This window comes from Tachyglossus aculeatus, chromosome 8 (assembly GCF_015852505.1).
Source record: "Tachyglossus aculeatus isolate mTacAcu1 chromosome 8, mTacAcu1.pri, whole genome shotgun sequence".
Classification (NCBI taxonomy): Eukaryota; Metazoa; Chordata; class Mammalia; order Monotremata; family Tachyglossidae; genus Tachyglossus; species Tachyglossus aculeatus.
The window spans coordinates 10,363,427-10,389,717 of NC_052073.1; the positions used below are offsets into that span (position 1 = coordinate 10,363,427).

Consider the following 26,291-nt stretch of genomic DNA (forward strand, 5'->3'; position numbering starts at 1 on the left):
CTCTGTCTCCCCCTTCTAGACTGTGAGCCCACTGTTGGGTAGGGACCGTCTTTATGTGTTGCCAACTTGTACTTCCGAAGCGCTTAGTACAGTGCTCTGCACACAGTAAGCGCTCAATAAATACGATTGAATGAATGAATGAATGAATGAAAGTTGAAAGTAGTCCCTTCTGTGGCTCTTTTCTCCCTGCCTCCCTGCCCACCCTTCTGGAAGAGGAGGAAATCATACCAACTGTATAATCTCCACTCTGCTCATGTGAAGGCCAAGGCCCTCTGGAGTTCAAAAAATGACAAAGTAAGGCCCTGGTGACATCATTTGAAGATTTGTAAGTAGGGTGGGGGGTTCAGTACACACACTCACACAGACACACATTCACATGCACACTCACACATCCACAGTCACCCTTGACCTTTTAGCTCCTGCATGAGCAGTGCCCTCTCCTCACTCACTCACTCATTCTTCCTGTGTGGCCTACTGGCTACAGAACGGGCCTGGGAGCCAGGAAGGTCTGGGTTCTAATCCCCTTTCCGCCACTTGCTGCTGGGTGACCTTGAATAAGTCACTTCACTTCCCTGTGCTTCAGTTACATCATCATAATAATAATAATGATTGCATTTGTTAAGTGCTTACTATGTGCCAAGCACTGTTCTAAGTACTGGGGGGGCGGTTACAAGGTAATCATGTTGTCCCACTTGGGGCTCACAGTCTTCATCCCCATTTTACAGATGAGGGAACTGAGGCACAGAGAAGTTAAGTGACTTGCCCAAAGTCACACAGCTGACAAGTGGAGGTGCTGGGATGAGAACCCTTGACCTCTGACTCCCAAGCCTGTGCTCTTTCCACTGAGCCACACTACTTTGGGGATTTAGACTGTAAACCCCATGAGGGACACGGATTGGGTCCAAATTGATTATCTTGTATCCACCCCCGCACTTAAAACAGGGTCCAGCACATAGTAAGTGCTTTGCAAATACTATAAAAAAATTAAAATATATATATTTTTATAATTATATAAAAATAATAACCCCACCCCTATAGCCGCAGCCATCCATGACAACTACCTCAGTTCCACGCCTTTGTCCAGGTTGGGTCCTACATGCTGTGTTGGGTAGGATGGTCAAGCTTTGTAGAGATCTGTCCGTTCCTCCAGGAGGGCCCAGCCCCATGGTTGGAGGGGACACATCAGTCACAGTGGCATGGAGACGGCACGGCAGAGGGGAAAAGAAGGGGAGACTTGGTTGCCCACCTCCTCCTCTTCCTCCCGATCTCTTAGGACGGACCCCAACGTGGACTGATTATTTATTTTACTTGTACATATCTATTCTATTTATTTTATTTTGTTAATATGTTTTGTTTTGTTCTCTGTCTCCCCCTTCTAGACTGTAAGCCCATTGTTGGGTAGGGGCTGTCTCTATATGTTGCCAACTTGTACTTCCCAAGCGCTTAGTACAGTGCTCTGCACACAGTAAGCACTCAATAAATACGATTGATTGATTGCTGAGATGGTGACCGTGTTTGCGTGGGCTATAGGTGCGGCCAAATGAGAGGAAGAAGAGGCCCCAGGAATTCCCAAAAGGCCAGTCCTGGTCGGGGTAGGTGGCCAATGTGGCCACCACTGCCATCTGACTCCTAGTTTTGCCCTGGGAAAAGCCAGAGGTCCCGGGGCCGGCTAGTGGAGTGGGCAGCGGAGATCGGGGATGGTTTTAGTGGCAGTGTTGGGGGGGGGGGGGGTGGAGGGAGGTGTTTGTGGCAGGGGCGGAGGTGGCGGTTGGTGGCGGTAGCCTGCCTGCCTCCATCTTGAGAAGCATCTTGAGAAGCAGAGTGGCTCAGTGGAAAGAGCCCACGCTTGGAAGCCAGAGGTCATAGGTTCTAATCCCAGCTCCACCACTTGTCAGCTGTGTGACTTTGGACAAGTCACTTAACTGCTCTTGGGCCTCAGTTCCCTCATCTGTAAAATGGGGCTTAAGACTGTGAGCCCCACGTGGGACAACCTGATCACCTTATATCCCCCCCAGCGCTTAGAACAGTGCTTTGCACATAGTAAGCGCTTAACAAATGCCATTATTATTATTATCTTCCCCCCTCCTTCCCTCCTTCTCCCCCTCTTCCTCTTCACCCTCTTCCTCCTTCACATCACCCTCTTCCTCTTTTCCCCCTTCCTCCCTCCCCTCTCTCTCTACTCCTCCATCTTTGTTTCTACCTTTTTTGCTCCCCCCTCCTCTTCTCCCCCTCCCTCTCTTTCCTCTCTCTCCATCCCCCCATCTTTGATCTTACCTTTTCTGCTCCCCACCTCATCCCATTGTGAGCCCCTTCTCCCCTGGTCACTTTGGTCTGTTGCCACCATTTTCTCCCCACATAAACACCTCCACACATCAATGACCATATTTCCCTCTCAATTCTCCCTCACCCTTTCATCCTACCTACCTACCTACCCCCTCCCTACTAGGCCAGTGGTTTTCCTTTAATTTTATTTATTTATTTATTTTTGGTAAAAGAGAGAAAAGGTTAAAGTTGGTGGGGCTCAGACCCTGCCACCTTCAGCAGCACAGCTGGGCAGAGAGACCAGGTGTGCATTTGGCAGGCCATGGCTCTCTTCCTACTGGTGTTTAGCCCAAACATTGGCCTCCAGACTGCCAAGAACTGGGAAGAGAAAGAACCAAGCTCTCCAGCCTGGAAAGCCCCTCTCCCTCAGCAGGTTGGGATGTATTTATTTGCCCTCTCCGGCCACCCCATTCCATGCAACTGAAGCCAAATGAGTAGGTCCTATAGAACTCCAGCGTGGCCTGAGAGTCAGAAGGACCTAGGTTTTTCTAATTGCGACTCTGCCACCTGTCTGCTGTGTGACCTTGGGCAAATCACTTAATTTCCCTGGGCCTCAGGGATTAAGACTGTGAGCCCCATGTGGGACAGGGACTGTGTTCAATCTGAGTAGCTTGTAGCTACCCCAGGGCTTAGTTCGGTGCCTCGCTCGTAGTAAGAGCTGAACAAATACTATATTCATTTATTCATTCAATTGTATTTATTAAGGGCTTACTGTGTGCAGAACACTACTTGGGAAAGTATAATACAGCAATAAACAGTGACAATTCCTGTCCACAGTGAGCTCACAGTCTAGAGTGGGGGAAAACAGACATCAATACAGATAAATGAAATTACAGATATATACATAAGTGCTGTACGGCTGGGGGTCCTGGGGGAGAGAGCAAGAGGAGCATGTCAGGGCAACACAGAAGGGAGTGGGAGATGAGGAAAAGTGGGGCTTAGTCTGGGAAGGCCTCTTGGAGGAGATGTGTCTTCAATAAGGCTTTGAAGGAGGGGGAGAATAATTGTCTGTCGATTTTAAGGAGGGAGGGCGTTCCAGGCCAGAGGCAGGACGTGGGCCAAGGGTTGCTGGCGAAACATATATATACATTTATACATACATATAAAAACCCCACCACTTCACAGCACTTGAGATTTTGCAAACGGGGAAAGTACAGAAAGATCCGAGAGAGCTGAGAAAAGGGGGAAATCCAGAAGGGAAACCAGTTCTCAATGGTTTGGGGGATTTGCTCGCACCTCAGGGAGGCAACTGAAAGAGCAGCTGGTGAACTCACTCCCCACCCCACGGGACTTTCAGAAGTGCGCACTGTGAGCAGCGGTAGATCTGGCTGGGGGCTCCCCCTGAGAGCCTTGGGGCTCCTCTCCAGGAAGGCAGTGTGGTTCAGTGGTAGGGACTGCGGGCCTGAGAGCTCTCATCTTGCTCCCTGCCACTTTCCTGTAGCAACATCACTTGTCTGCTGTGTGGCATTGGGCATGTCGCTTCACTTCTCTGTACCTCAGTTACCTCATCTGTACAACTGGGATTGAGACTGTGAGCCCCATGTGGGATATGGACTGTGTCCAACCTGATTAGCTTGTATCTTCCCCAGCACTCAATACAGTGCCTGGCACATAGTAAGTGCTCAACCAATACCATTGTAAAAATAAAAATAAAAACTCAGATGCAGCTCCTTGGGGGCAAGGAACAGGTCTGCCTATTCTAATATATTGTACTCTCCCACTCCCAAGTGCTTGGCACAGTACTCTGCATACAGTAAGTGCTCAATAAATACCATTGATTGAGACTACTAGACTGGCAGCTCTAATCTTGCTCCCTACCACCTTCCTGTGGAACTCAGGTATGCCTCCTTGTTAATAATAATAGTATTTGTTAAGCATTTATTATATGCCAGGCACGATACTAAGCTCCCCTCTCAAGGTCACACCTGGGGAGTTTCCAGTACTCTACCAATCTCAGCTATGGGAGGGAGAGTCAAGCAGAGGCCTACTCATTCCATTCCTAGCTTGGGCAGTGGCTAGCAAGTAGAAGGCGATCTGCTACAAGTCAAAACTCACCAATGCTGGGCAGCAGCAGCATGGGAGAGAGTCAAGAATGGAGACTGGAGTTTACTGAGCGGAAGGCAGCAAGGGTAAACCACTTCTGTATTTTTACCAAGAAAACTCTATGGATACACTACCAGAACGACTGCAGATGGAGAGCGGGGCGTTCTGGGAGAGATGTGTCCATGGTGTTGCAATGGGTCGGAAACGACTCGACGGCATAAGACAAGACGGTACTAAGCGCTGGGGTTGGTAAAAGCAAATTGGGTTGGACACAGCCCCTGTCCCACATGGGTCTCAGTCTTAATCCCCATTTTACAGATGAGGTAACTGAGGGACCCACAGTCTTAATCCCCATTTTCAGATGCAGTAACTGAGGCACAGGGAAGTTACGTGACTTGCCCACAGTCCCACAGCAGACAAGTGGCAGAACCGGAATTCAGACCCATGACACAGTATTTGGCAAATATTGGCTTTGTCTGCATACTCTGTATGCAGAGTACTGTGCTATCCATTACGCCATGCTACTTCCCTAAGAGCACAGACCTGGGAGTTGAAGGACCTGGGTTCTAATCCCAACTCCACCGTTTACCTGCTGTGTTACCTTGGGCAAGTCACTTCACTTCTCTGTGCCTCAGCTCCCTCATCTGCAAAATGGGGATTCAATAATTCACTCCTACTTTGCCTATGACCCCCATGTGGAATCTGATTATCTCGTATCTGTCTTAGTACTTAGTACGGTGCACATAATAAGCACTTGACAAATACTACAATTATTGTAAGCTGCTCACTTTCAACCTGTCACTCGACTTATGTTTCTTTTGAACACTTTGGGGCGGGTGTTCTTGATTTTCCTTCCCCAAGAACACTGGCCCTCAGAGAGGCTCTGCGGGGAGATGCCTGGGGTAAAGACTTAGAACAGTGCTCAGTGTTTAGAACAGTGTTTTCCACATAGTAAGCGCTTAATAAATGCCATTATAAAATGATAGGAGAGGGAGGAAACAAGAGGCCCCCCAGCCACAGACAGCCCCACCCTGCCCAGACCAACCGGCCCAGAGCACTCGGAAGCGCTGCTCTTGAGGGAAACACCGGAACAGAAGAGTGAGAACCCCACTTACGCGATCTTCCTCTCCTGCCCGGTGCTGAACCCGGCGAAGGAGGAGCTTCTGCCCACAGCTCCCACATCCCCAGGAGAGAGGTACTTGACTTTCACAGACATGTCCACCGGCAGAAGGAGCTGCCACCTGGGGAGAGGAACAGACAAAGCCAAGTTTGAGAGCTGGTCCGGGGCACAGCAAGGCCGAATCCCAGGAGGAGTGAGCAAATGCAAGCCCCACAGAGGCCGGTCCTGTCTCTGGGTGGGATCCTCCATCTGGAATCACACCACAGGAAAAATGGACCTGGACTCCGGCCACCAACTGGCCACAGCCATTTGGGCAGCAGAAATCCGTGCCAGCCAATACATTCCTTTCCTGCCCTTCCCATTGATCCCAGGCATGCTCCAGCCTCCTCCTATTCTTGCAGGGCCTCTGTCTTCCTCTCTTCTCCCTCCAAACCATTTTCCTTCCATTCAGAGCTCCTGCCCAAGCTGGGAGTCGTGCTTCCCTGACAGCTCGGTGGGCTTCATAAAGCCAACTGGGAGAGAACCTCAAGGCCTCTACTAAACTGTCCTCCCTCACAGTTACCACCCAGAAAAAGGACTTCGCTCCCCTCTTCCAATTCCAGAAATCACACTCTTCATCCCCATTTTGCAGATAAGGAAACTGAAGCAGAAAGAAGTTAAGTGACTCTCCCAGGATCAGCAGCAGACAAGGTCCTCTGACGACAAGGTCCGTGCTCTTTCCACTAGAACATACTGCTCTCTATTACTTGATTGATGGCTCTTTTCGGTCAATCATTCAACCAAACAATCAATCAATGGAATTTATAGAGTGCTTACTTTTTTTTAATGACATTCGTTAAGTGCTTCTTATGTGCCAGGAATTGTACTAAGCTCTGGGGTAGATACAAGCTAATCAGGTTGGACACAGTCCCTGTCGCACAGGGGGCTCACACTCTAAAATCCCATTTCATAGATGAAGTATCTGAGGCACAGAGAAGTGAGTTAACTTCCTCAAGGTCACACAGCTGACAAATGGTGGAGCTAGGATTAGAACCCATGACCTCTGATTCCCAGGCCTATGCTCTTTCCTCTGAGCAGCTTGGTGTAGTGGATAGAGCATGGACTCGGGAGTCAGAGGTTATGGGTTCTATTCCTGGCTCCAACATTTATCTGCTGTGTGACCTTGGACAAGTCACTTCCCTTCTCTATGCCTCAGTAACCTCATCGTTAAAACAGGGATTAAGACTGTGAGCCCTACATGGGACAGGGACTGTGTCCAACCCAATTTGCTCGTATTCACCCCAGTGCTTAGTACAGTGCCTGGCACATAGTGAGTGCTTAGCAAATACCATAATTATTATTAGGCCACGCTGCTTACTCTGTGCAGAGCATTGTACTTGGTGACTGGGTGAGATATCCAACAGAGCTTCATTTTCTAGCAAGGGTTTCAAAAATAGCTGGTTCCACCACAGTGAAAGAAAATTGTAAGATCCATGACTCAATCAATCACATTTATTGCACGCTTGCTGTGTGCAGAGCACTGTACTAAGCGCTTGGGGAAGTACAAGTAAGATAGCAGAAGATACTGAGGAAGAAGCTACGGCACTTCCGGGTGGCTGACCTGTCGGAAAAATTCAGACCAGTGCGCGGTCTCTTTTCTCAGGGTCCTTGGGAATCCCCCCCCTTAATTGTGACTTGAAAGCATTTGCAGCTCCTAAACCCCCACTGACCAGGTTCAAATAATCAATCAATCAATGGTATTTATTGAGTGCTTAAGTGGATGCAGACTCTGGGAAAATACAATACAGAAGAGCTAGTACTCGAGGTCGGAGTTGGGGGAAGAGGCCAGCTCTGTAACCACAGCGAGTGTGATCGCTCCTCTGGCTTATCAAGAGTTTAATTCAGCTAGTACTCCAGTGATGACCTCCCTTTCCATCCCACTACCCCCAGCCCCCGCTCTGGTAGCTACTGCACAATCTCCACCCCCCTCGAAGCCTCCTCAGTTCTGGCGGCCTCCACCACAAGCTCAACTCGCCCAACTGCTGGCGGTTCTGGGAGTCAGAGGTCCCAGAGAAGCCCCAGAGAGCATGAAATTAGAGACAGACGCTAGTTAGCGTGATCCTGGGGAATGTGTGAATTCCCTGAAATCTGGGGCTGAAGGGAGGAAGGAGTGGGAGGAGGATGGAGCCAGGAGCGAGGAAAGGAAACTCTTCCAACAATGCGGCAGTCCGTTTTTTCTGGTTTCGTGGAACATTCAGGCCTCTGGAAGTTCTCCAGTTCCCTTAGAGAAGCAGCAAAGTCTGGAGAAAGAAGCACAGGAGCGGGCGTCGGGAGACCTGGGTTTTAATCCTGGCTCTGTCACTTGCCTGCTGTGTAAACCTTAGGCCAGTCACTTGACTTCTCTATACCTCAGTTTCCTCATTTGTAAAATGGGAGTTCGATACCTACCTCAGTTTCCTCATCTGTAAAATGGGAATTACCTTTTATCCCTCCCCTTTAGACTGTGAGCCCCATGTGGGACAGAGATTGTTTCTAATTGTATTGCATCTACCTAGGCACTTAGCACATAATAAATGCTTAACAAAATGCCATTATTATTATTTTTATGGCATTTGTTAAGAATTTACTAATAATACCAACTCTGTATTGGTGCCACACGGGGCTCACACTCTTAGTTCCCATTTTACAGTTGAGATAACTGAGGCCCAGAGAAGTGAAGTGACTTGCCCAAGGTCTCACAGCAGACAAATGGTGGAGCTGGGATTAGAATCCAGGTCCTTCTGACTCCCAAGCCCATGCTCTATCCACTAAGCCATGCTGCTTCATTATTATTATTATTGTTATTATTATAATTGTATTTTTATAATTACTTTTAGACTGTGAGCCCACTGTTGGGTAGGGACTGTATATGCTGCCGACTTGCACTTCCCAAGCGCTTAGTACAGTGCTCTGCACACAGTAAGCGCTCTATAAATATGATTGATTGATTGATTGATTGATTACTTTCCTGGTGCTGGCCCTTAGAGACAGCAGGTAATGCAGGGATTGAAATATAAACTCCCTGAAAGCCGGATTGTTAAAACCCTGCTTTGTTGGACTATCTGTTAGTTTTCAGAGTGACCTCACACTCAGGGGGAGAAAGAAGTGAGTCTTTTCCAAAAGATCTTTGGTCTCTCCCACCAAAAAAAAAAAAGAAGAATCACAACACTGCCTAAACTCACTCCTTATCTACATCCTCAATGGGTTTGTGTGAGAAAAGTGTGACTCTTTGGAAATATCAGCAAGTGAAGTTACTGAAATTAGTTTTGAATGGCCTTATGATTACTCCAAGGAAGTTTACTTACACTTTCCCTCCTAAGAATTACATCCAAGATGTCTGTTCGGAAGAAGAAGCAGAAGGAGCGGAGACTCTGAGGAAGGCTGCTGTCTGACCTCAGGAGTAATTTAGCCACCAAGTCAGGTCCAGCCTCTCAGATGGTGACTGCTTAGACAGGCCAGGTCTGGCATGCCAATCATGGGTGTCAGAAGGACCTGGGTTCTAATCCAGCTCCGCCACAGGTTTGCTGGGTGACCTCTGGAAAGTCATTTCATGTCTCTGGGTCTCCGTTATCTAATCTCTAAAATGGGATTAAAGCTGTGAGCCTCATGTGGGACATGGACTGTATCCAACCTGATTACCTTGTGTCTACCCCAGCACAGTACAATGCCTGACACATAGTAAGCGCTTAGTAAATGCCATCTGAAAAAGAAATAAAGAAAGAAATTAGGTCTTGGCCTTCCCAAACCTGGAATTATCACTGGGGAAAATGGGTTTGAGGAGTTTTGCTAATGTAGGGCAGGAGAGGGGTAAAATTATGCCAGATTCTCAGTCCCACTGCTGAACAATTAGTGATATTTATTGAGTGCTTAATGTTTCCTTATCTTTAAAATGGGCATTTAATACTCATTCTCCCTCCCCCCCTTAGAATGTGAGCCCCATGTGGGACAGGGACTATGTCTGACATGCTTCTACAAGTTAATCAGCCCAGACACAGTCTCTGTCCCACATGGGGCTCCCACGCTAAGGGGAAGGGAGAACAGATATCTACCCCACTGCTCAGTACAGTGGCCCATAGTTTTGAGGGGTTTTTATGGTATTTGTTAAGTGCTTATTATGTCAAACACTCTTCTAAATGCTGGTACAAGCTAAGTAGGCTGGGCACAGTCCCTGTCCCACATGGAGCTCAGTCTAAGTAATAGGTAGAACAAGTACATAATCCCCATTTTACAGTTAGGAAACTGAGAGAAGTGAAGTGACATGCTTAAGGTCACACAGCAGGAGCCAGGAGTGGAACTCGGGTCCTTCTGATTCCCAGGCCCAAGCTCTATCCACTAGGCCATGCTGCCACAATTCAAAGAGATGGATTAATTATCCCCTCCCACTTCCACACACCTCAACCCCACTATGTCTGTCTGGGAAGACCCCCTGCACCCTTTCCCCCCAGCCTGCTGTTTACTGAGAGGGAAGCTGAAGAAAGTGCAGGGTGAGAAAGCTTCAACTCTGTACTCCACAGAACAAGACGCTGCCCTCCTCGATGGGAGTCATCCCAAGAAGGGGAGCCCCTTTCACGTCCTGAAAGACCACCACTTCTAATTCTCTTTCTACTGGGGTCCTGCTCCATGCTCCCTGCTCCAGTCCACTGAGAAACCACCAGCAGAATGCAGACTTGGTTTGAGTTATTTTCTTGGCCCCAACCACACAGTTCCCCTTCAACTGCTCCCTGTGGAGTAATGTCAGTGAAGCCCCACTGACGCAGGGAGAGGCCTTTTATGAGAGCCACGTGCAGTTGCTAAACTCACACCTCTCCCCGCCAGCCAGCCGGGACTGAGCCGAGCCCAGGGTGAGCCGGGTCACTGTGAGACTGTGAGCCCACTGTTGGGTAGGGACTGTCTCTATATGTTGCCAACTTGTACTTTCCAAGTGCTTAGTACAGTGCTCTGCACACAGTAAACGCTCAATAAATACGATTGATTGATTGATTGATTGATTGATTGTAAGGAAATCTGGGGACCGGCAGATTTCTTGGGGCCTTCCAGAAGCACCCCAGGCTCTCAGAGGAACCCACGGCTCCCAGCATCAGCCATGGCTCCCAGAAGCACTAAGGCCTCCCAGCAAAACCCACCGCTTTCGGAAGCAGCCAGGGTTCGTTGTGACACTGAGGGCTCCCAGCGGCACCCGGAGTCTGTCTGGAAAAATATTCCAGCCTGCAAAATTAAGTTCCTGGACTTGGAGGGCTGGTTCCACTCTCATGTGCGGACAATGGCGCCATGTTGCCTGGAGTTCTGAATCCCCGCCCCAACCCAACCCTACAGCCTGGGCAGGGAGTGAAAGGTCTTCTATGTTTGGTTTTGTTCTCTGTCTCCCCCTTTTAGACTGTGAGCCCACTGTTGGGTAGGGACTGTCTCTATATGTTGCCAACTTGTACTTCCCAAGCGCTTAGTACAGTGCTCTGCACACAGTAAGCGCTCAATAAATACGATTGATTGATTGATTGATTCTGACCCTGCCATTTCCTCCTACCTTTCCGCAGCCATCCCAGCTCAGATGCTGCCCAGGGGGCTCCCTCTTTCATTCATTCATTCAATCGTATTTATTGAGCGCTTACTGTGTGCGCTTGGGAAGTACAAGTTGGCAACACATAGAGACGGTCCCTACCCAACAGTGGGCTCACAGTCTAGAAGGGGGAGACAGAGAACAAAACAAAGCATATTAACAAAATAAAATAAATAGAATAAATAGGTACAAATAGAGTAATAAATACATACAAACACTTGGACCTAGCCCCCCTTCAGCTTCGCCAAGGAGTTTAACTCTCCTCCAATCAATTAATCAATCGTATTCATTGATTGTTTACCATGTGCAGACCACTGAACTAAGCACTTGGGAGGGTACAGTACAACAAAATTAGCAGACATTTTCCCTGCCCATTACGAGCTTACATTAGTATGACACACATTAATATGAATACATCCATAATTTATGTACATCATGTAAAGAAATATTCATAATGATGGTATTCATTAAGTGCTTACTATGTGCCAAACGCTGTACTAAGTGCTGGGGTGGATAGAAGCAAATTGGGTTGGACACAATCCCTGTCCCACGTGGGGCTCACTGTTTCAATCCCCATTTTACAGATGAGGGAACTGAGGGAAGCGAAGTGACTTGTCCAGGGTCACTCGGCAAATAAGTGTACATAAGTGCTCCGGGTTTGGGGGTGGGGTGAATATCAAGTGTCCAAAGGTGATTGAAGTGTATAGATGATGAGAAGCAGCGTGGCTCAGTGAGAAGCAGCGTGGCTCAGTGGAAAAGAGCCCGGGCTTTGGAGTCAGAGGTCATGGGTTCAAATCCCTGCTCTGCCACTTGTCAGCTGTGTGACTTTGGGCAAGTCACTTCACTTCTCTGTGCCTCAGTTCCCTCATCTGTAAAATGGGGATGAAGACTGTGAGCCCCAAGTGGGACAACCTGATCACCTTGTAACCTACCCCAGCACTTAGAACAGTGTTTTGCACATAGTAAGCGCTTAATAAATGCCATCATTATTATTATTACAGATGAGGAAACTGAGGCACGTGGTCATGCAGCAGGGAAGTGACCTAGCTGGAACGAGAACCTAGGACTCCTGGCTCCCAGCCCCACAGGCCATCCACTAGACAACACTACCTCCTGTGCTGGGGGAGGATACCACCGAGTCCACCCTGCTGGGCTACGTGAAACGGGAAGGACACAGATCCCGGACCTGGTCCTAACGCTCAGCTGGGATAAAGGGTATCCAAACTGCTGCTCCCAAGAATATGGGTGTGTGTGTGTGTGTACACTCTCTCTCTCTCTCTCTCTCTCTCTCAATCGTATTTATTGAGCGCTTACTGTGTGCAGAGCACTGTACTAAGCACTTGGGAAGTACAAGTTGGCAACATATAGAGACAGTCCCTACCCAACAGTGGGCTCACAGTCTAAAACTCCTCTCATTGCTGGAGGAGTGAGATGAGCTTGGAAGAATACTACAGATAAGAATAATTGTGATGTTTGTAGCGCTGACTATAAGATAGACACTGATCGATCAAACACAGTCCCCAGCCCACAAGAGAGGTGGAACAGGTATTTAATCCCCATTTTACAGTTAAGAAAACCGAGGCCCAGAGAGGTTAAGGGATTTGCCCGAAGACATACAGACAGGTGGCGGGAGCCAGGATTAGAAGCAGCGTGACTCAGTGGAAAGAGCCCGGGTTTTGGAGTCAGAGGTCACGGGTTCAAATCCCCGCCCCGCCAATTGTCAGCTGTGTGACTTTGGGCAAGTCACTTAACTTCTCTGTGCCTCAGTTACCTCATCTGTAAAATGGGGATTAAGACTGTGAGCCCCACGTGGGACAACCTGATCACTTTGTAACCTCCCTAGTGCTTAGAACAGTGCTTTGCACATAGTAAGCGCTTAATAAATGCCATTTAAAAAAACAACCCTAGGTCCTCTGACTCCCAGACACATGCTCCGTGGCTCAGTGGAAAAAGCCCGGGCTTAGAAGTCAGAGGTCGTGGGTTCTAATCCTGGCTCCGCCACTTGTCAGCTGTGTGATTTTGGGCAAGTCACTTCACTTCTCAGTGCCTCAGTTGCCTCATCTGTAAAATGGGGATTAAGACTATGAACCCCATGTGGGACAACCTGATTACCCTGTACCTACCCCAGCGCATAGAACAGTGCTCAGCACATAGTAAGCGCTTAACAAATACCAACATCATTATGCTCTTTCCACGAGGCCACGCTGCTTGGGCTGATTCCCAAACCAGCTCCCTCTGCTCCGTCCTCTGCTTTTAATTTTGCATTTGGCGCCCACCTTCCCTCTTTTAGTCACAGGCTGCGGAATGCGGCCCATCCCGGGGCTTCTTCACTGCCACAGAGACCCAGAGCGCAACGAGCCACTTCCTGTTTGCTCACAGAGGCTATTAATGAGGGGGGAAAAATGTGAGAACCCTCCAAGAGATAAACCAGCTGGGCCTCCCAGCATAAACTATTTACAAATGATACATCGACCTGGCTCGCCCTATCCATTTCTCTTTCCGTGTAGAGTGGTGGGACTGTCACATTCCCCGTTGTTTCCTAAGAACACAAGAAACGTCATAACTGGGTCAAGTCAGTGGAACACCCAGCCCAGTTTTATTATTAATAATAACAATAATAAAGATAGCAGTATTTATTAAGTGCTTACTATATGATGATGATGACATTTATTAAGCGCTTACTATGTGCAAAGCACTGTTCTAAGCGCTGGGGAGGTTACAAGGTGATATGTCAGGCACTGTATTAAGTGCTGGGGTGGATACAAGCAAATCGGCTTGGAGACAGTCCCTATCCCATGCTCACAGTCTCAATCCCCATCTTATTCATTCATTCAGTTGTATTTATTGAGCGCTTACTGAGTGCAGAGCACTGTAGTAAGCGCTTGGGAAGTACAAGTTGGCAACATCTAGAGACGGTCCCTACCCAACAGTGGGCTCACAGTCTAGAAGGGGGAGACAGAGAACAAAACCAAACATATTAACAAAATAAAATAAATAGAATAAATATGTACAAATAAAATGAGGTAACCGAGGCACAGAAAGGTAAAGTGACTTGCCCAAGGTCACACAGCAGACAAGTGGCATAGCCCAGATTAGGACCCACGAGTGGCAACGGGATGCTTGCGGGAACTGTGGATTGGTTACCTTCTTGACATACACCTTAATGACTCCTGAAGCCACGAAAATCATCATCATAATAATTGTGATCTTTGTTAAGTGCTATGTGACGAGCACTGTACTGAACTCTGGATTAGATACAATCAGATCAGACCCAGCTACTACTGTCCCACTTGGGTCTCTCAGTCCAAGGGGGAGGACGAGCAGGTATTTCACCCCCATTTAACAGATGAGGAAACTGAGGCACCAAAAGTTAAGTGACTTACCCAAGATCATGCAGGAGGAAAGTGGCAGAGTTAGGATTACAACTCAGGTCTCCTGCCTCCTAGTTCTGTGTTCTTTCTACCATCCCTAATTTTTCCCTGTATATCCCTAACTTTCCCTCTATTACCCCATCATTGTGAACCTCCTATCCACTGGTTTATCCAAACCCTTCAAAAACCAATGACTATTAGGACCTGGGAAATTTCCTGAGCTAACACATTTTATGTGAAATGTTTCCTTATTCAATTCCATTAGATTGTAAGATCCTCAATGGCAAGAAACAAGGCTTTCTTTTTTTTATTAAGGGTATTTGTTTTGTGCTTACAATGTGTCCAACACTGTTCTAAATGCTGGAGTAGATACAAGCTAATAATAATAATAATAATGGCATTTGTTAAGCGCTTACTATGTGCAGTGCACTGTTCTAAGTGCTGGGGAGGATACTAGGTGATCAGATTGCCCCACGTGGGGCTTACAGTCATCATCCCCATTTTACAGATGCGATAACTAAGGCACAGAGAAGTTAAGTGACTTGCCCAAAGTCACAAGCTGACAATTGGTAGAGCCAGGATTTGAACCCATGACCTCTGACTCCAAAGCCCGTGCTCTTTCCATTGAGCCACGCTGCATGTCCCACATGAGGCTCATGGTCTTAATCCCTAGTTTACAGAGGAGGTACCTGAGGCACAGAGTAGTTAGTGACTTACCCAAGGTCACACAGCAGACAAGTGCCAGGGCTGGTATTAGAACGGCTTTCATTTCTAGCGTAACCTCCCAAGTGTCTAGTGCAGTGCTCTGCACACAATAAGCACTCAATAAATCCAACTAAATAAGTGAATTCACTGTTCACCTACCATTTTCAAGCTTCAGTGACTGCAACAAAGCTGCAGCACTATGGCCTAGTGGGTAGAGCACGGGCTTAGGAGTCGGAAGGTCATGGGTTCTAATCCTTGCTCCTCCACTCATCTGTTGTGTGACCTTGGGCAAGTCACTGTGAGCCCACTCTTTTAGACTGTGAGCCCACTGTTGGCTAGGGACCGTCTCTATATGTTGCCAAATTGCACTTCCCAAGCGCTTAGTACAGTGCTCTGCACACAGTAAGCGGTCAATAAATACGATTGATGATGATGATGATGATGATTTAACTTCTCTGTGCCTCTGTTGCCTCATCTATAAAATGGAAATTAAGACTGTCAGCCCCAAGTGGGACATGGGCTTCGTCCATCCAGATTAGCTTCTACCTACCCTGCGTTTAGGACAGTTGCCTGGCACAGAGTAAGTGCTTAACAAATACCATTTAAAAAAAAGAAAGACTGAGTTTGTCCCAAAGACTTCCTCCTTGATTTTGTCAATTTCAGTACTGTCTCTGGGTCTCAGCCTTGAACTCACCAAACTGAAGAACCCTAACTTCCACTTCACGGCAGAAGGAAGCTTCTCCATCCTCCTGACCATCTCGATTGTCCTTCTCCATTGCTGTTGATGGATTTTTAAAACGCTAAGAAGTCTCCGGGTCCATGGGTCTCCCCAGTTGCCAGGGATCCTGATTGATTTCTCCCATCCAATTGGAAAGAGATACTAGAAAATGTGGCTCTTGAACCATTTTCCAACATGGGGAGCGCTTGGTCTCTGTCTTCATTAGAGTACTCTCTTGGAGTTAATCTCATGTCAAAGAGGGACCTTAATTTAACTACCAAAAGACTCACAGGCCCTTCCCTTTTTGGAGTCTGGCACTATGGCCTACTGGGAATCAGTGGACCTGGGTTCTAATTCTGGCTCCACCACATACCTGCTGTGGACCTCAGACAACTCACTTTATGCCTCAATTCCCTCCCCTACAAAATGGGAATTCCGTTGCTGTTCTCCCTCCCACTTAGACTGTGAGCCCCATATGGGACAGGGACTGGGTTCAACCTGATTTTCTCGTATCTAACGCAGCGCTTAGTACTGTGCTTGGCACAAAGTAAGCGCTAAACAAATACCACAATTATCATTATTATTATTACTATGATTATCAATGAGGTGCCCCCCCATTTTTTTCCAACACACAAATGCAACCAAAAAAGCTCATGTTTCCAACCCTCACCCATTCCCTGAATCACACTCACATGCATGCACACTCACCCACCAGGAACCTCACATATGTGTCCTAATGAGCACGGACATGACACACGGAACCGATGAGCAGTTTCCGATCTCTTTCTCTGGCCAGCGGTGTTTTGCTGCTCTTGTGAGTCACTCCCCGTTGATATTCTACATGCCCAGCCTGCCTCTATGCAGCCTCACTTGCTGTTTTGGTTCCCCTCTCCAGTGTTTTCGCTTTTCCTTTTAATGAGGTGAATTTTTGCACAGCCCAGTGGCAACTCCTAAAAACTGCTGCGTTGCGATGACCCAATCTGGAGCCTTTGCAGGAAACCAGTCCCTGGAGGCCACTCCTGTTAAGAAACAGATGTCTTGCCCCATTTTGACTGCCATAACGAGGGCATTAGCCACGCGGTCGTGGCCTGGGTTCAGCGAAATCCCAGGCTGGAGCCCGATACGTGGAAAGGCACGTGAGCCACAGTGCACGAAGCTCGCTCGGAAATGAGCCAAGCTCTCCACCCCCACACCGCTTAAAAGAGAAGATTCCTGATCCATTATCCCCGTCACTGCACCCTGGGAGGGCGGAGCTGACTCATGGAAGTCTGCCTGGAAGGACTAATCAATCACCAATCAACAGCGCTCTGCATGCAGAAAGCGCTAAATAATTACGATTGAATGAATGAATGGAATTATTGAGCGCTTACCTCATGCAGAGCACTATACTAAGCACTTGAGAGAGTACAATATAACAGAGTTGGTAAACATGTTCCTTGCCCACAAGGAGCTTACAGTTTAGAGGGGGTAAGCACTTAAGTTCCACAATTATTATCTAAATACCTCTATCGTTGGGTGTTCATTAGAACCAAGCCCCCTACTGCAGTAATAATACTAATAATGGTATTTGTTAAGTGCTTACTATTTGCAAAGCACTGTTCTAAGCACTGGGGAGGTTACAAAGTGCTCAGGTTGTCTCACGGGGGGCTTACAGTCTTAATCCCATTTTACAGATGAGGTCACTGTGGCACAGAGAAGTGAAGTGACTTGCCCAAAGTCACACAGCTGACAAGTGGCAGAGTCAGGATTAGAACCCATGACCTCTGACTCCAAAGCCCGGGCTCTTTCCACTGAGTCACGCTGCTTCTCAGTAACCTTTCCAGCCTTTCTCTGAGGGAGGTCAGGTACGTGGTTGCCATTTTGCAGCACGGGGTTGAGAAAAAACACTGAAGTGATTCTGACATGACCTTACAACCCAACTCTTGGCTTCTAGATTCTAGCAAAATCTGGGACTCATCAGGCCAATGGCCAGGGCTTTGCTAAGTCCCAGCGAATCCTCTTCCCAGCTGGGAAATCAGGTCTGGAACAAAAATTACCGTTCTCCCAGAATCTAGTTTGAAAAGAAAACTTTTTTGGGTTGTGGAAAAAGGGATTCCAAGATTTCAGGAAGAATCCACACCGGAGTGAAACCTTTTTTATCCCCTATCAATTGCTTGCTTCTGAGGAATGGGATAAATCAGCCCGGCTCCAAAGAGCATTTAAGTCGTTAAATGTCCTTAAATACATCAGCATGGGTAAAGTAATAGCCACTCTCTGGGTCTGGAAAGAATCGGAGGATTATTGCATGGCTGGTTTGGTCTACTCACAGCAAAATATTTATTTCACTGAGCGATGCTGCTTGGAAAGTCACTTTTCTGACAGTTTGAATAGTTCTTAAGTGGTTTTCTGGCAGTTACATGTTTTCTTCATAGAGGGAAACTTGTACACCCAGCAAATCTAACGCCTAGAACATGCTAGGTACCGAACCATGATTAAGCAGTCTAGGGAGAAGATACTGGCCCAGCTCCTTGGCTTGTTTTCTAACATGAGGACTGGCCAAATTTTGGACTGTTAAAGAAAGAACTGTCTTTTAACGTTCCCCATTGATTGCCAACATTATCTCCACATTCCTCAAATCAAGGAGCAAGTCTGGACAACAACAAAGGAGAAGATCCTTGATGGAAAATCCTTATTGCAGGTATTCAGATAATCAGGGAGATCACACAAAGAATCAGGTGTTGTTATTATTATTATTATCATATTATTATATTTGTTAAGCACTTACTTGGTGTCAAGCAGCGGTCTAAACGCTCCTTCCCATCACGCAAAACCTTAGAGAAGCAGTGTGGCCTAATGGAAAGCACACAAGAGAAGGAGCCAGGAGCCCTGGGCTCTAATCCTGGTTCTGCCACTTGCCTGTTGGGAGACCTTGAGCAAGTCACTTAATTTCTCTGTGCCTCAGTTTCCTCAAATTTGTTGAATGGGGATTAAATACCAGTTCTCCCACCCCCTTCAACTGTGAGACCTTGACTGATAATGATTCTGTTTCATCTCGCCCAGTGCTTAGCAAGTGGCTTGACTCATAATAAGTGCTTAACATGGGCCACAATTATTATCACTATTTTTATACCTGGCCAGAACCAAATAGATTCCGGAACCTTATGTTTCTAATCTGATTCTCCCTGCCTTTCATGTGGGTTCTAAATTGAGGAAAACCGGTTCTCCCAGGCCAATTTATAATGGGACTGCTTTGTTTGATTAGGGACCCTTCTTCCTGGTATGAAAATATTGAAATAATGCAGGGCTTGTTAAAAATGAATACACTGTTGTTAAGTAGTAAACTTTCCAGAGATCTGCTGATGGGTTACCTGGAGCAGAATTTAATCACCATCATTGAGTTTCACAGTGCATGGCTCACATATTTTTTCCACCTGAGACTCCCTAAGAGTTCCCATGACCTCCCATATCCCGCCACTCCTCTCCAACAACCTTGTACTTCCCAAGCACTTAGTACAGTGCTCTGCACACAGTAAGCGCTCAATAAATATGATTGAATGAATGAACCACATGCCAAAATAATAATAATGTGCAGTTTTTCTTCTTGGGATGAAATGCAGGGAGAAGGGCTGTTAAGAATCCCGTTCTCTTCATTCACAGAGATTGCAGTTAACGTGTGGGCTCCCCATTAGACTTCCCTTCTAGACTGTAAGCTCCTTGTGGACAGGGAAGCCGTCTACAAACTCCACTTTATTGTACTCGCCCAAATACTGCTCTGTGCACAGTAAGTGTTCAGTAAATACTATAGAGAAATACAGTTTTAGAGCCATTACTTTAGCTCATTCCTGCCTCTGGTCTCCTCTGGTCTCTCTGGTCCCCTCTAGATTGTCAGCTCTTTCTACACTGTAAATGTCTTATAATAATAATAATAATAATAATGGCATTTATTAAGCACTTACTATGTGCAAAGCACTGTTCTATAAGCGCTGGGGTTAATACAAGGTGATCAGGTTGTCCCACAGGGGGGCTCACAGTCTTAATCCCCATTTTCCAGATGAGGTAACTGAGGCATAGAGAAGTTAGGTGATTTGCCCAAAGTCACACAGCTGACAATTGGCAGAGCCGGGATTTGAAACCATGACCTCTGACTCCAAAGCCCGGTCTCTTTCCATTGAGCCATGCTGCGTCTTATGCGCAGGGATCGTTTCTACCAGCTCTGTTGTATAGCAGTCCCCCAAGCTCTTAGTTCAGTGCTGTGCACACAGTTAACACTCAATAAATACCGTCGATTAGTTGATTGATCGATTCCTAGGAAAATGTCAGAAGCAGCGTGGTGGTGGATAGAGCACAGGACTGGGAGTCAGAAGGACCTGGCTTTTAATCCCAGCTCCACCACGGTCAGCTGTGTGATCTTGGGCAAGTCACTTCCCTTTTCTGGACCTCAGTTACTTCATCTGTAAAATGGGGAGTAAGACTGTGAGCCCCAGGTGGGTCAGGGACAGTGTCCAACCTGATTAGCTTGAATCTACCCCAGCACTTTGAACAGTCTGGCACTATGCTTAACAAATACCATAAAAAAGGAAAAAGAAAGGACAGGAAAGTGGAAGGGGTGGGGAGGGGGAAGGGAGACAGGAGAGAAGGGACGACAGAGGGGAGAAGAAGGGAAAGGGGGTGAGGGAGAGGAGGGGAGGTGAGAGGAAGGAAGGGAACAAAAGAGAAGTGAGGGGAAGGGAGAAGGGCCAAAGGGGAAAGGAAGGGAGGAAAATTCCAGAAGAAAACCTGCAACATAAAGTCCAAGTTTTGCCCCGGGGTAGCGGGGAGCTGGACTCTACATCTGTGAGCCCTGGGAAGCCTGCCGGAAGCCAGCTGGCCGGTGAGAATGCACTACAGGTAGACCAACTCAGAGAGGAATCTTCCAGGACTCCTCAGGGCATCCGCTCAAGGATCTGGGTTTGCATAGGCAGGCTCTTTCTCCCAAGCCAGCCCGAACCCAGGCATTTAAAAAGTGAAATCCTAGGGGCTCAGCATTCCCCTGACCTCCTGCTGGGCTCTGGCTGTCATGTCCTCCTGGATTAGGTTTCTGGTGGGACCGCTGTGAGCCGAAAGCTGGGTTGTTTTGGCACTGCAAAGACAAACAAACTGATAGCCACATCATCCGAGAGCCAGAGCAACTGACCCCGTGACAGAATACCAGAGCCAGGGCTCAGCAGCCAGAGGCCCTGCCGAGGGACCCAGGCAGCACAGCCCTGGAGCCTGGCCAGCGAGTGTCCAGAACTCAGCTGACCCTGGAGAAGGGAACCAGGACACGCTCTGTACCTGGGCACACATCCGAGAACAGCGGCAGCCTCCCTCCTTGCCCCCCGGCCACCTACGTACCTCCCCCTCACCATCTTTGGGCTTGAAGGGGCCACGTGGCTTTCCGCTTGGGAAATTGTCCTACCTCGTGTACGATCCACAACTTTTATTACAAAAGAAATGAAGTTCTATTACATCCTGAAGCCAGCCAAGCCATGGCAATATGAAATGGAAAACTTGTGTGGATGATCGCATGCGCGTGTGAGTGTGTGTCACCGGCATACATAATCTAAAAAATGAGTGAATGAACTCAGGTCCAACATTCCAAAACCGCTTTGCCGCCAGGGAGGAAGCAAAGGACTAAAACGCCACCCCAAGACAAACTCTTCTACTCACCCAGTTAAGAACAATGGTGACTGGGGATTTTAAAGGGAGGGCCTTCTTTGCTCTGCGTCTCCATGAGCAGAAAGGAGGAGTCAAGGTCTACTTGTGGTTATTTTTCACGGGAGAACCTTCCTTCTCTCTCCCCATCATGTAAACAGGCATTATTACATAAAGTCCTCCATTCCCCGGTTTTACTTTGTGGTTCGATTTTCTGACCCTGAGGATTCAACTTCCTCTGCTCCATGCGTTTCCTACATGTCACCAATCATTCAATCAGTGGTGTGCACTGAAAGCTTATGGTATGAGGAACGCTATAAAAATGATGATGATGGTATTTGTTAAGCACTTATTATGTTCCATGAGCAGTTCTAAGCACTGGGATAGATACAAGGTAATCAGGTTGTCCCAGGTGGAGCTCACAGTCTTAATCTCCACTTTACAGATGAGGAAACTGAGGTACAGAGAAGTTAAGTGGTTTGCCCAAGTTCACACAACTGACAAGAGATGGAGCCAGAATTAGAAGCTCTTCATTCTGTTCCCCTGAGGAGTCTTCTGTACCCCTCTCCTGCTCAGCTAAGGCAAGTTTAGTAATCAATTTCCATTCGCTTGTCAGCTGTGTGAGTTTGGGCAAGTCATTTAACTTCTCTGTGCCTCAGTTCCCTTATATGTAAAATGGGGATTAAGACTGTGAGCCCCACGTGGGACAACCTGATCACCTTGTATCCCCCCACCCCCCAGCGCTTAGAACAGTGATTCATATATAGTAAGCACTTAACAAATGCCATCATTATTATCACTATTATTCACAGGATGATCACTGACAGGGATTGAATTCAGCAGCTGCTCAGGCATTTAAGATGCCTATTTCAAAACACCATTTCCAAGTGTTATTATTATTATTGCTATTATCATTATCATCATCGTTGTATTTGTTAAGCCGTTCCTATGGGTCCTGCACTGTTCTAAGCACTGGGATAGATTCAAGTCAATCAGGCCGGACACAGACCCTGTCAAACAGAGGGCTCCTAGTCTAAGTAGGCTGAACAGGCATTGAATCCCCATTTTACAGCTGATGTAACTGAGGGATAGAGAAGTTAAGTGACTTGCCCAAGTCAACACAGCAGGCCACTGGCAGAGTGAGGATTAGAACCCAGATCCTCTGATTCCCAGGTCCATGCTCTTTCCACTAAACCACATTGCCATTGGGTAGGGACCATCTCTATATGTTGCCGACTTGTATTTTCCAAGTGCTTAGTCCAGTGCTCTGCGCACAGTAAGCGCTCAATAAATATAATTGAATGAATGAATGAATAAAATGTATCTGGGCAAGGCACTGCACTGAGTTTGCTACAAAGCAATTCTATCTACCGGCCCCTGCCCTCTAGACTGTAAGCTCATTACGGGGCAGGGAATGTGTCTACCAACTCTATTATATTATGCTCTCCCAAGCTCTTAGTACAGTGCTCCACACACAGCAAGCACTCAATAAATATGACCGATTGACTGACTGCCCTTTAGAGGCTCTCAAACTAATACGATTTAAATGTTTTAAATTTGGAGGTAGCAGCCCTGAATGGAGACCACTCCTCTCTGCTCACTGCTCTGCACACAGTAAGCACTCAGTAAATTAAATTGAATGAATATGATCTTCTGGTTCCAGGAGAGACCCAGGTCTTGGTGAGAAATCATAATGTTCTTACAATAATAATAATAACAGTGGTATTTGTTAAACACTTACTATGTGCCAGGCACTGAACTAAGTGTTGGGGTAGATACAAGCAAATCTGGTTGGACACAGTCCTTGTCCCACATGGGGCTCACAGTCTTAATCCCCATCTTAGAGATGAGGTAACTGATGCACAGAGAAGTGAGGTGACTTACCCAAGGTCACACAGCAGACAAATGGTGGAGTCGGGATTAGAACCCATCTTCCTGATTCCCAAATCTGTGCTCTATCCACTAGGCCATGGTGCTTCATACAGGCTTTTGGTGATTCCCATTGTAAGACTCCCCAAAGTGCTAAGCAAGCTATTTCCTCACCTGTGCTATGCTAGAATTAAAATATAATTCTCTGTACCTTCCCTGGAGTTTGCCTGTATTTGTTAGTGTCAAGTTTCGTGTAACTTCATAAAGTCACAAATATGTTTATTTCTTTCTCTTTTTTTCAACTTTCCAAGAAGCAACTTCATATGAAATGGTTTCCCCAATTAAGGATTTTCTGACCCAGCCAAGTGAGTCACTTTTCCAGAGGGAAAAAGTGTTTTTCTGAGATTTAATGACAGTGTCTCCGTGGAAAGTAAATCATGTTTTAATGGAGCCCTGTACTCTGGGCGGTCCCTAAAAAGAGAAATCCCAAAATGCTACCAGATGGAGAGCCTGAAAATGTACCCAGTTGTGCAAATGCTCGCACACGCCTGCCATCTAGGCTCACGGGGACGTGTGCAAGGAGCACGAGTCAGCTGTGAAAATATAAACGCAATTTCCAATTAGCCACTGTAAAGATCCTGACTTTTCTAATTCTCCAATATTCGACTGTCCCTGGGGCAAAATGTCCAGTGGTGGATCTGAGGAAAATAACGGGGACCAGCCTATATAACCGTGGCTGCAAAGAGCAGCCAACCCTGATTACTGAGGGGTTGATTTTTACATTTTCTAACTGCAGATCCCATTCTCACCTCCCTTCCCAGCATGGCCTAATGGATAGAGCACAGCCCGAGGAGTCGGAAGACCTGGGTTCTAATCCTGGCTCGGCTAGTTCGCTGCCATGGGCAAATCATTTAACGTTCCTGAGCCTCAGCTTCTTCATCTGTAAAATGGGGATTCAAAACCTGCACTCCCTTTCCCATTAGGACTGGGACTGTGTCTGATCTGATTCTCCCGCAGATTGTAAATTCCTTGTGGGTAAGGATCCCGTCCACTGCTTGGTTGTGCGGTACTTTCGCAAGCACTTAGTACAGAGCTCTGCAGACAGTAAACATTCAATAAATACCATTGATTGATTGTCCTGTATCTACCCCAAAACTTACTACAGTGCTTAGCTCAAAGTAAGCGCTTAATAAATACCACAGTTCTTGCCACTTTTCTTCCATGATGCTGCCTGATGGCAAAATTTCCAGAGTGTGGGCTTGAGAAAGGAAAGGAGCGAATATGCAAACTGCCCTTGCCTTTAGGGAAAGGTTTGCAGGGTGAGGTTGTAAAAGTATCAGCAGAACAGACACACGGGGTCCCTAATTCCTGGAACCCTCCCTGCTCCAATTTTTCCCTCACTTCATAATTTTTCATACTAAATTGAAATTTCATCCTAAATGACTTTTTCTTCACAATTTGCAACAAACTGTCCATTTAAAGATGTTTTAGCACCTATTGTGCAGCCCTGCTTTGAAAAGAAGCAGAGTCCATGATAATGGTGGATTGACAGAACGTGAAATGTAAAAACACTTTAGATTGCTTTTTGAATATCATCCCGACTGGGCTCTGATTTTCCTGGCACCGGACCCCTAAGGCTCCAATTCGGATTTGGCCCGCACTCTGGCTTAAAATCGGGTTTCTGGTTGGTCTGTGGACCTCCGTTACCCAGGATATCGTTGAGTCACGCTGGCATGGAAAATGGGCAAGTTGCTGAGCAGCTAGACATTGCCAAAACTGCTTAGTCCCTCAGACAATCCTGTCCTCTGTGAGGCACACTTCCATGCCCTCCATAAGCTCCTCAACAGCACGGGTATCTCTTGTCTTCCTGATTAACCCCTTCAGCACCTAGCACATGGTTTTGCACAGAGTGGTGTTCAATCTTCTTGACTGGCCTGTCAACGGGTGGCTGTGTATGACAAGAGGCCCTCGCTAGATACGGAACCACTGCCCAGTATGACCACCGCAGCCATGGACGGAGGGAGCCGGGGGAGCCTGCAGCAGTGACCCGGCCCCGGGTAGATCACTTCTGCTAAGGTTGCCCTCTCCACTACCCGGACGAAAACCATATTGGCCCCAGAGTGGCCCTGCGAAGACCAAACCAATCTGGGACAGGGGGAGGGAGTTGGCAAAAATGACTCAGGTTGGGAAATAGTAACCTCCCCGCCAGCCCAGGGGAAAGAACACCAAATTGGGAGTCAGGACACCTGGGTTCTTGTTCCAGCTCTGTCACTGGCCTGCTGGGTGACCTTGGGCAAGTCACTTACCCTCTCTGGGCCTCAGTTTCCTCATCTTAAAATCAAGACAAAATACCTGCTCTTCCTGCCTCTTAGATTGTGAGTCCCATGTGGGACAGGGACTGTGTCCCTGCTTCATAGCTAATAACTCTCCCCTCCTTTAAAACCTTATTATCCTCCAGGAGGCCTTCCCCAACTAAGCCCTCATTTCCTCCTCTCCCACGTGGCTCAGTGGAAAGAGCACTGGCTTGGGAGTCAGAGGTCATGGGTTCTAATCCCAACTCCGCCACATGTCTGCTGTGTGACCTTGGGCAAGTCACTTAACTTCTCTAAGCCTCAGTTACCTCATCTTTAAATGGGGATTAAGTCTGTGAGCCCCACGTGGGACAACCCGATCACCTTGTATCCCCACCAGTGCTTCGCACATAGTAAGTGCTTAACAAATGCCATCGTTATTATTATTATCCTTCTGCATCACCCTTGCCTTGGATTTGCCCCTTTTATTCACCCCACCCTCAGCCCCACAGCACTAACCTACATATCCATAATTTACTTATATTATTGTCTGTCTCCCCCTCTAGATTAAAAGCTCCTTGTGGACAGGGAAAGTGTCTACCAACTCTGTTACACTGTACTCTCCCAA

At 47.3% G+C, this 26,291-nt stretch overlaps 1 protein-coding gene across 1 annotated transcript in view; it reads right to left on the reverse strand.

The window, feature by feature from the left end:
- The window catches only part of RIPOR3 (RIPOR family member 3), a 98,027-nt gene that overhangs the window by 59,566 nt on the left and 12,170 nt on the right, over positions 1 to 26,291 (reverse strand). Inside the window, exon 2 of the mRNA XM_038750748.1 lies at positions 5,481 to 5,606. Coding sequence (XP_038606676.1) covers positions 5,481 to 5,581 — 101 coding nt within the window. The 5' untranslated portion in view covers positions 5,582 to 5,606. The remainder of the gene's footprint in view (positions 1 to 5,480; positions 5,607 to 26,291) is intronic.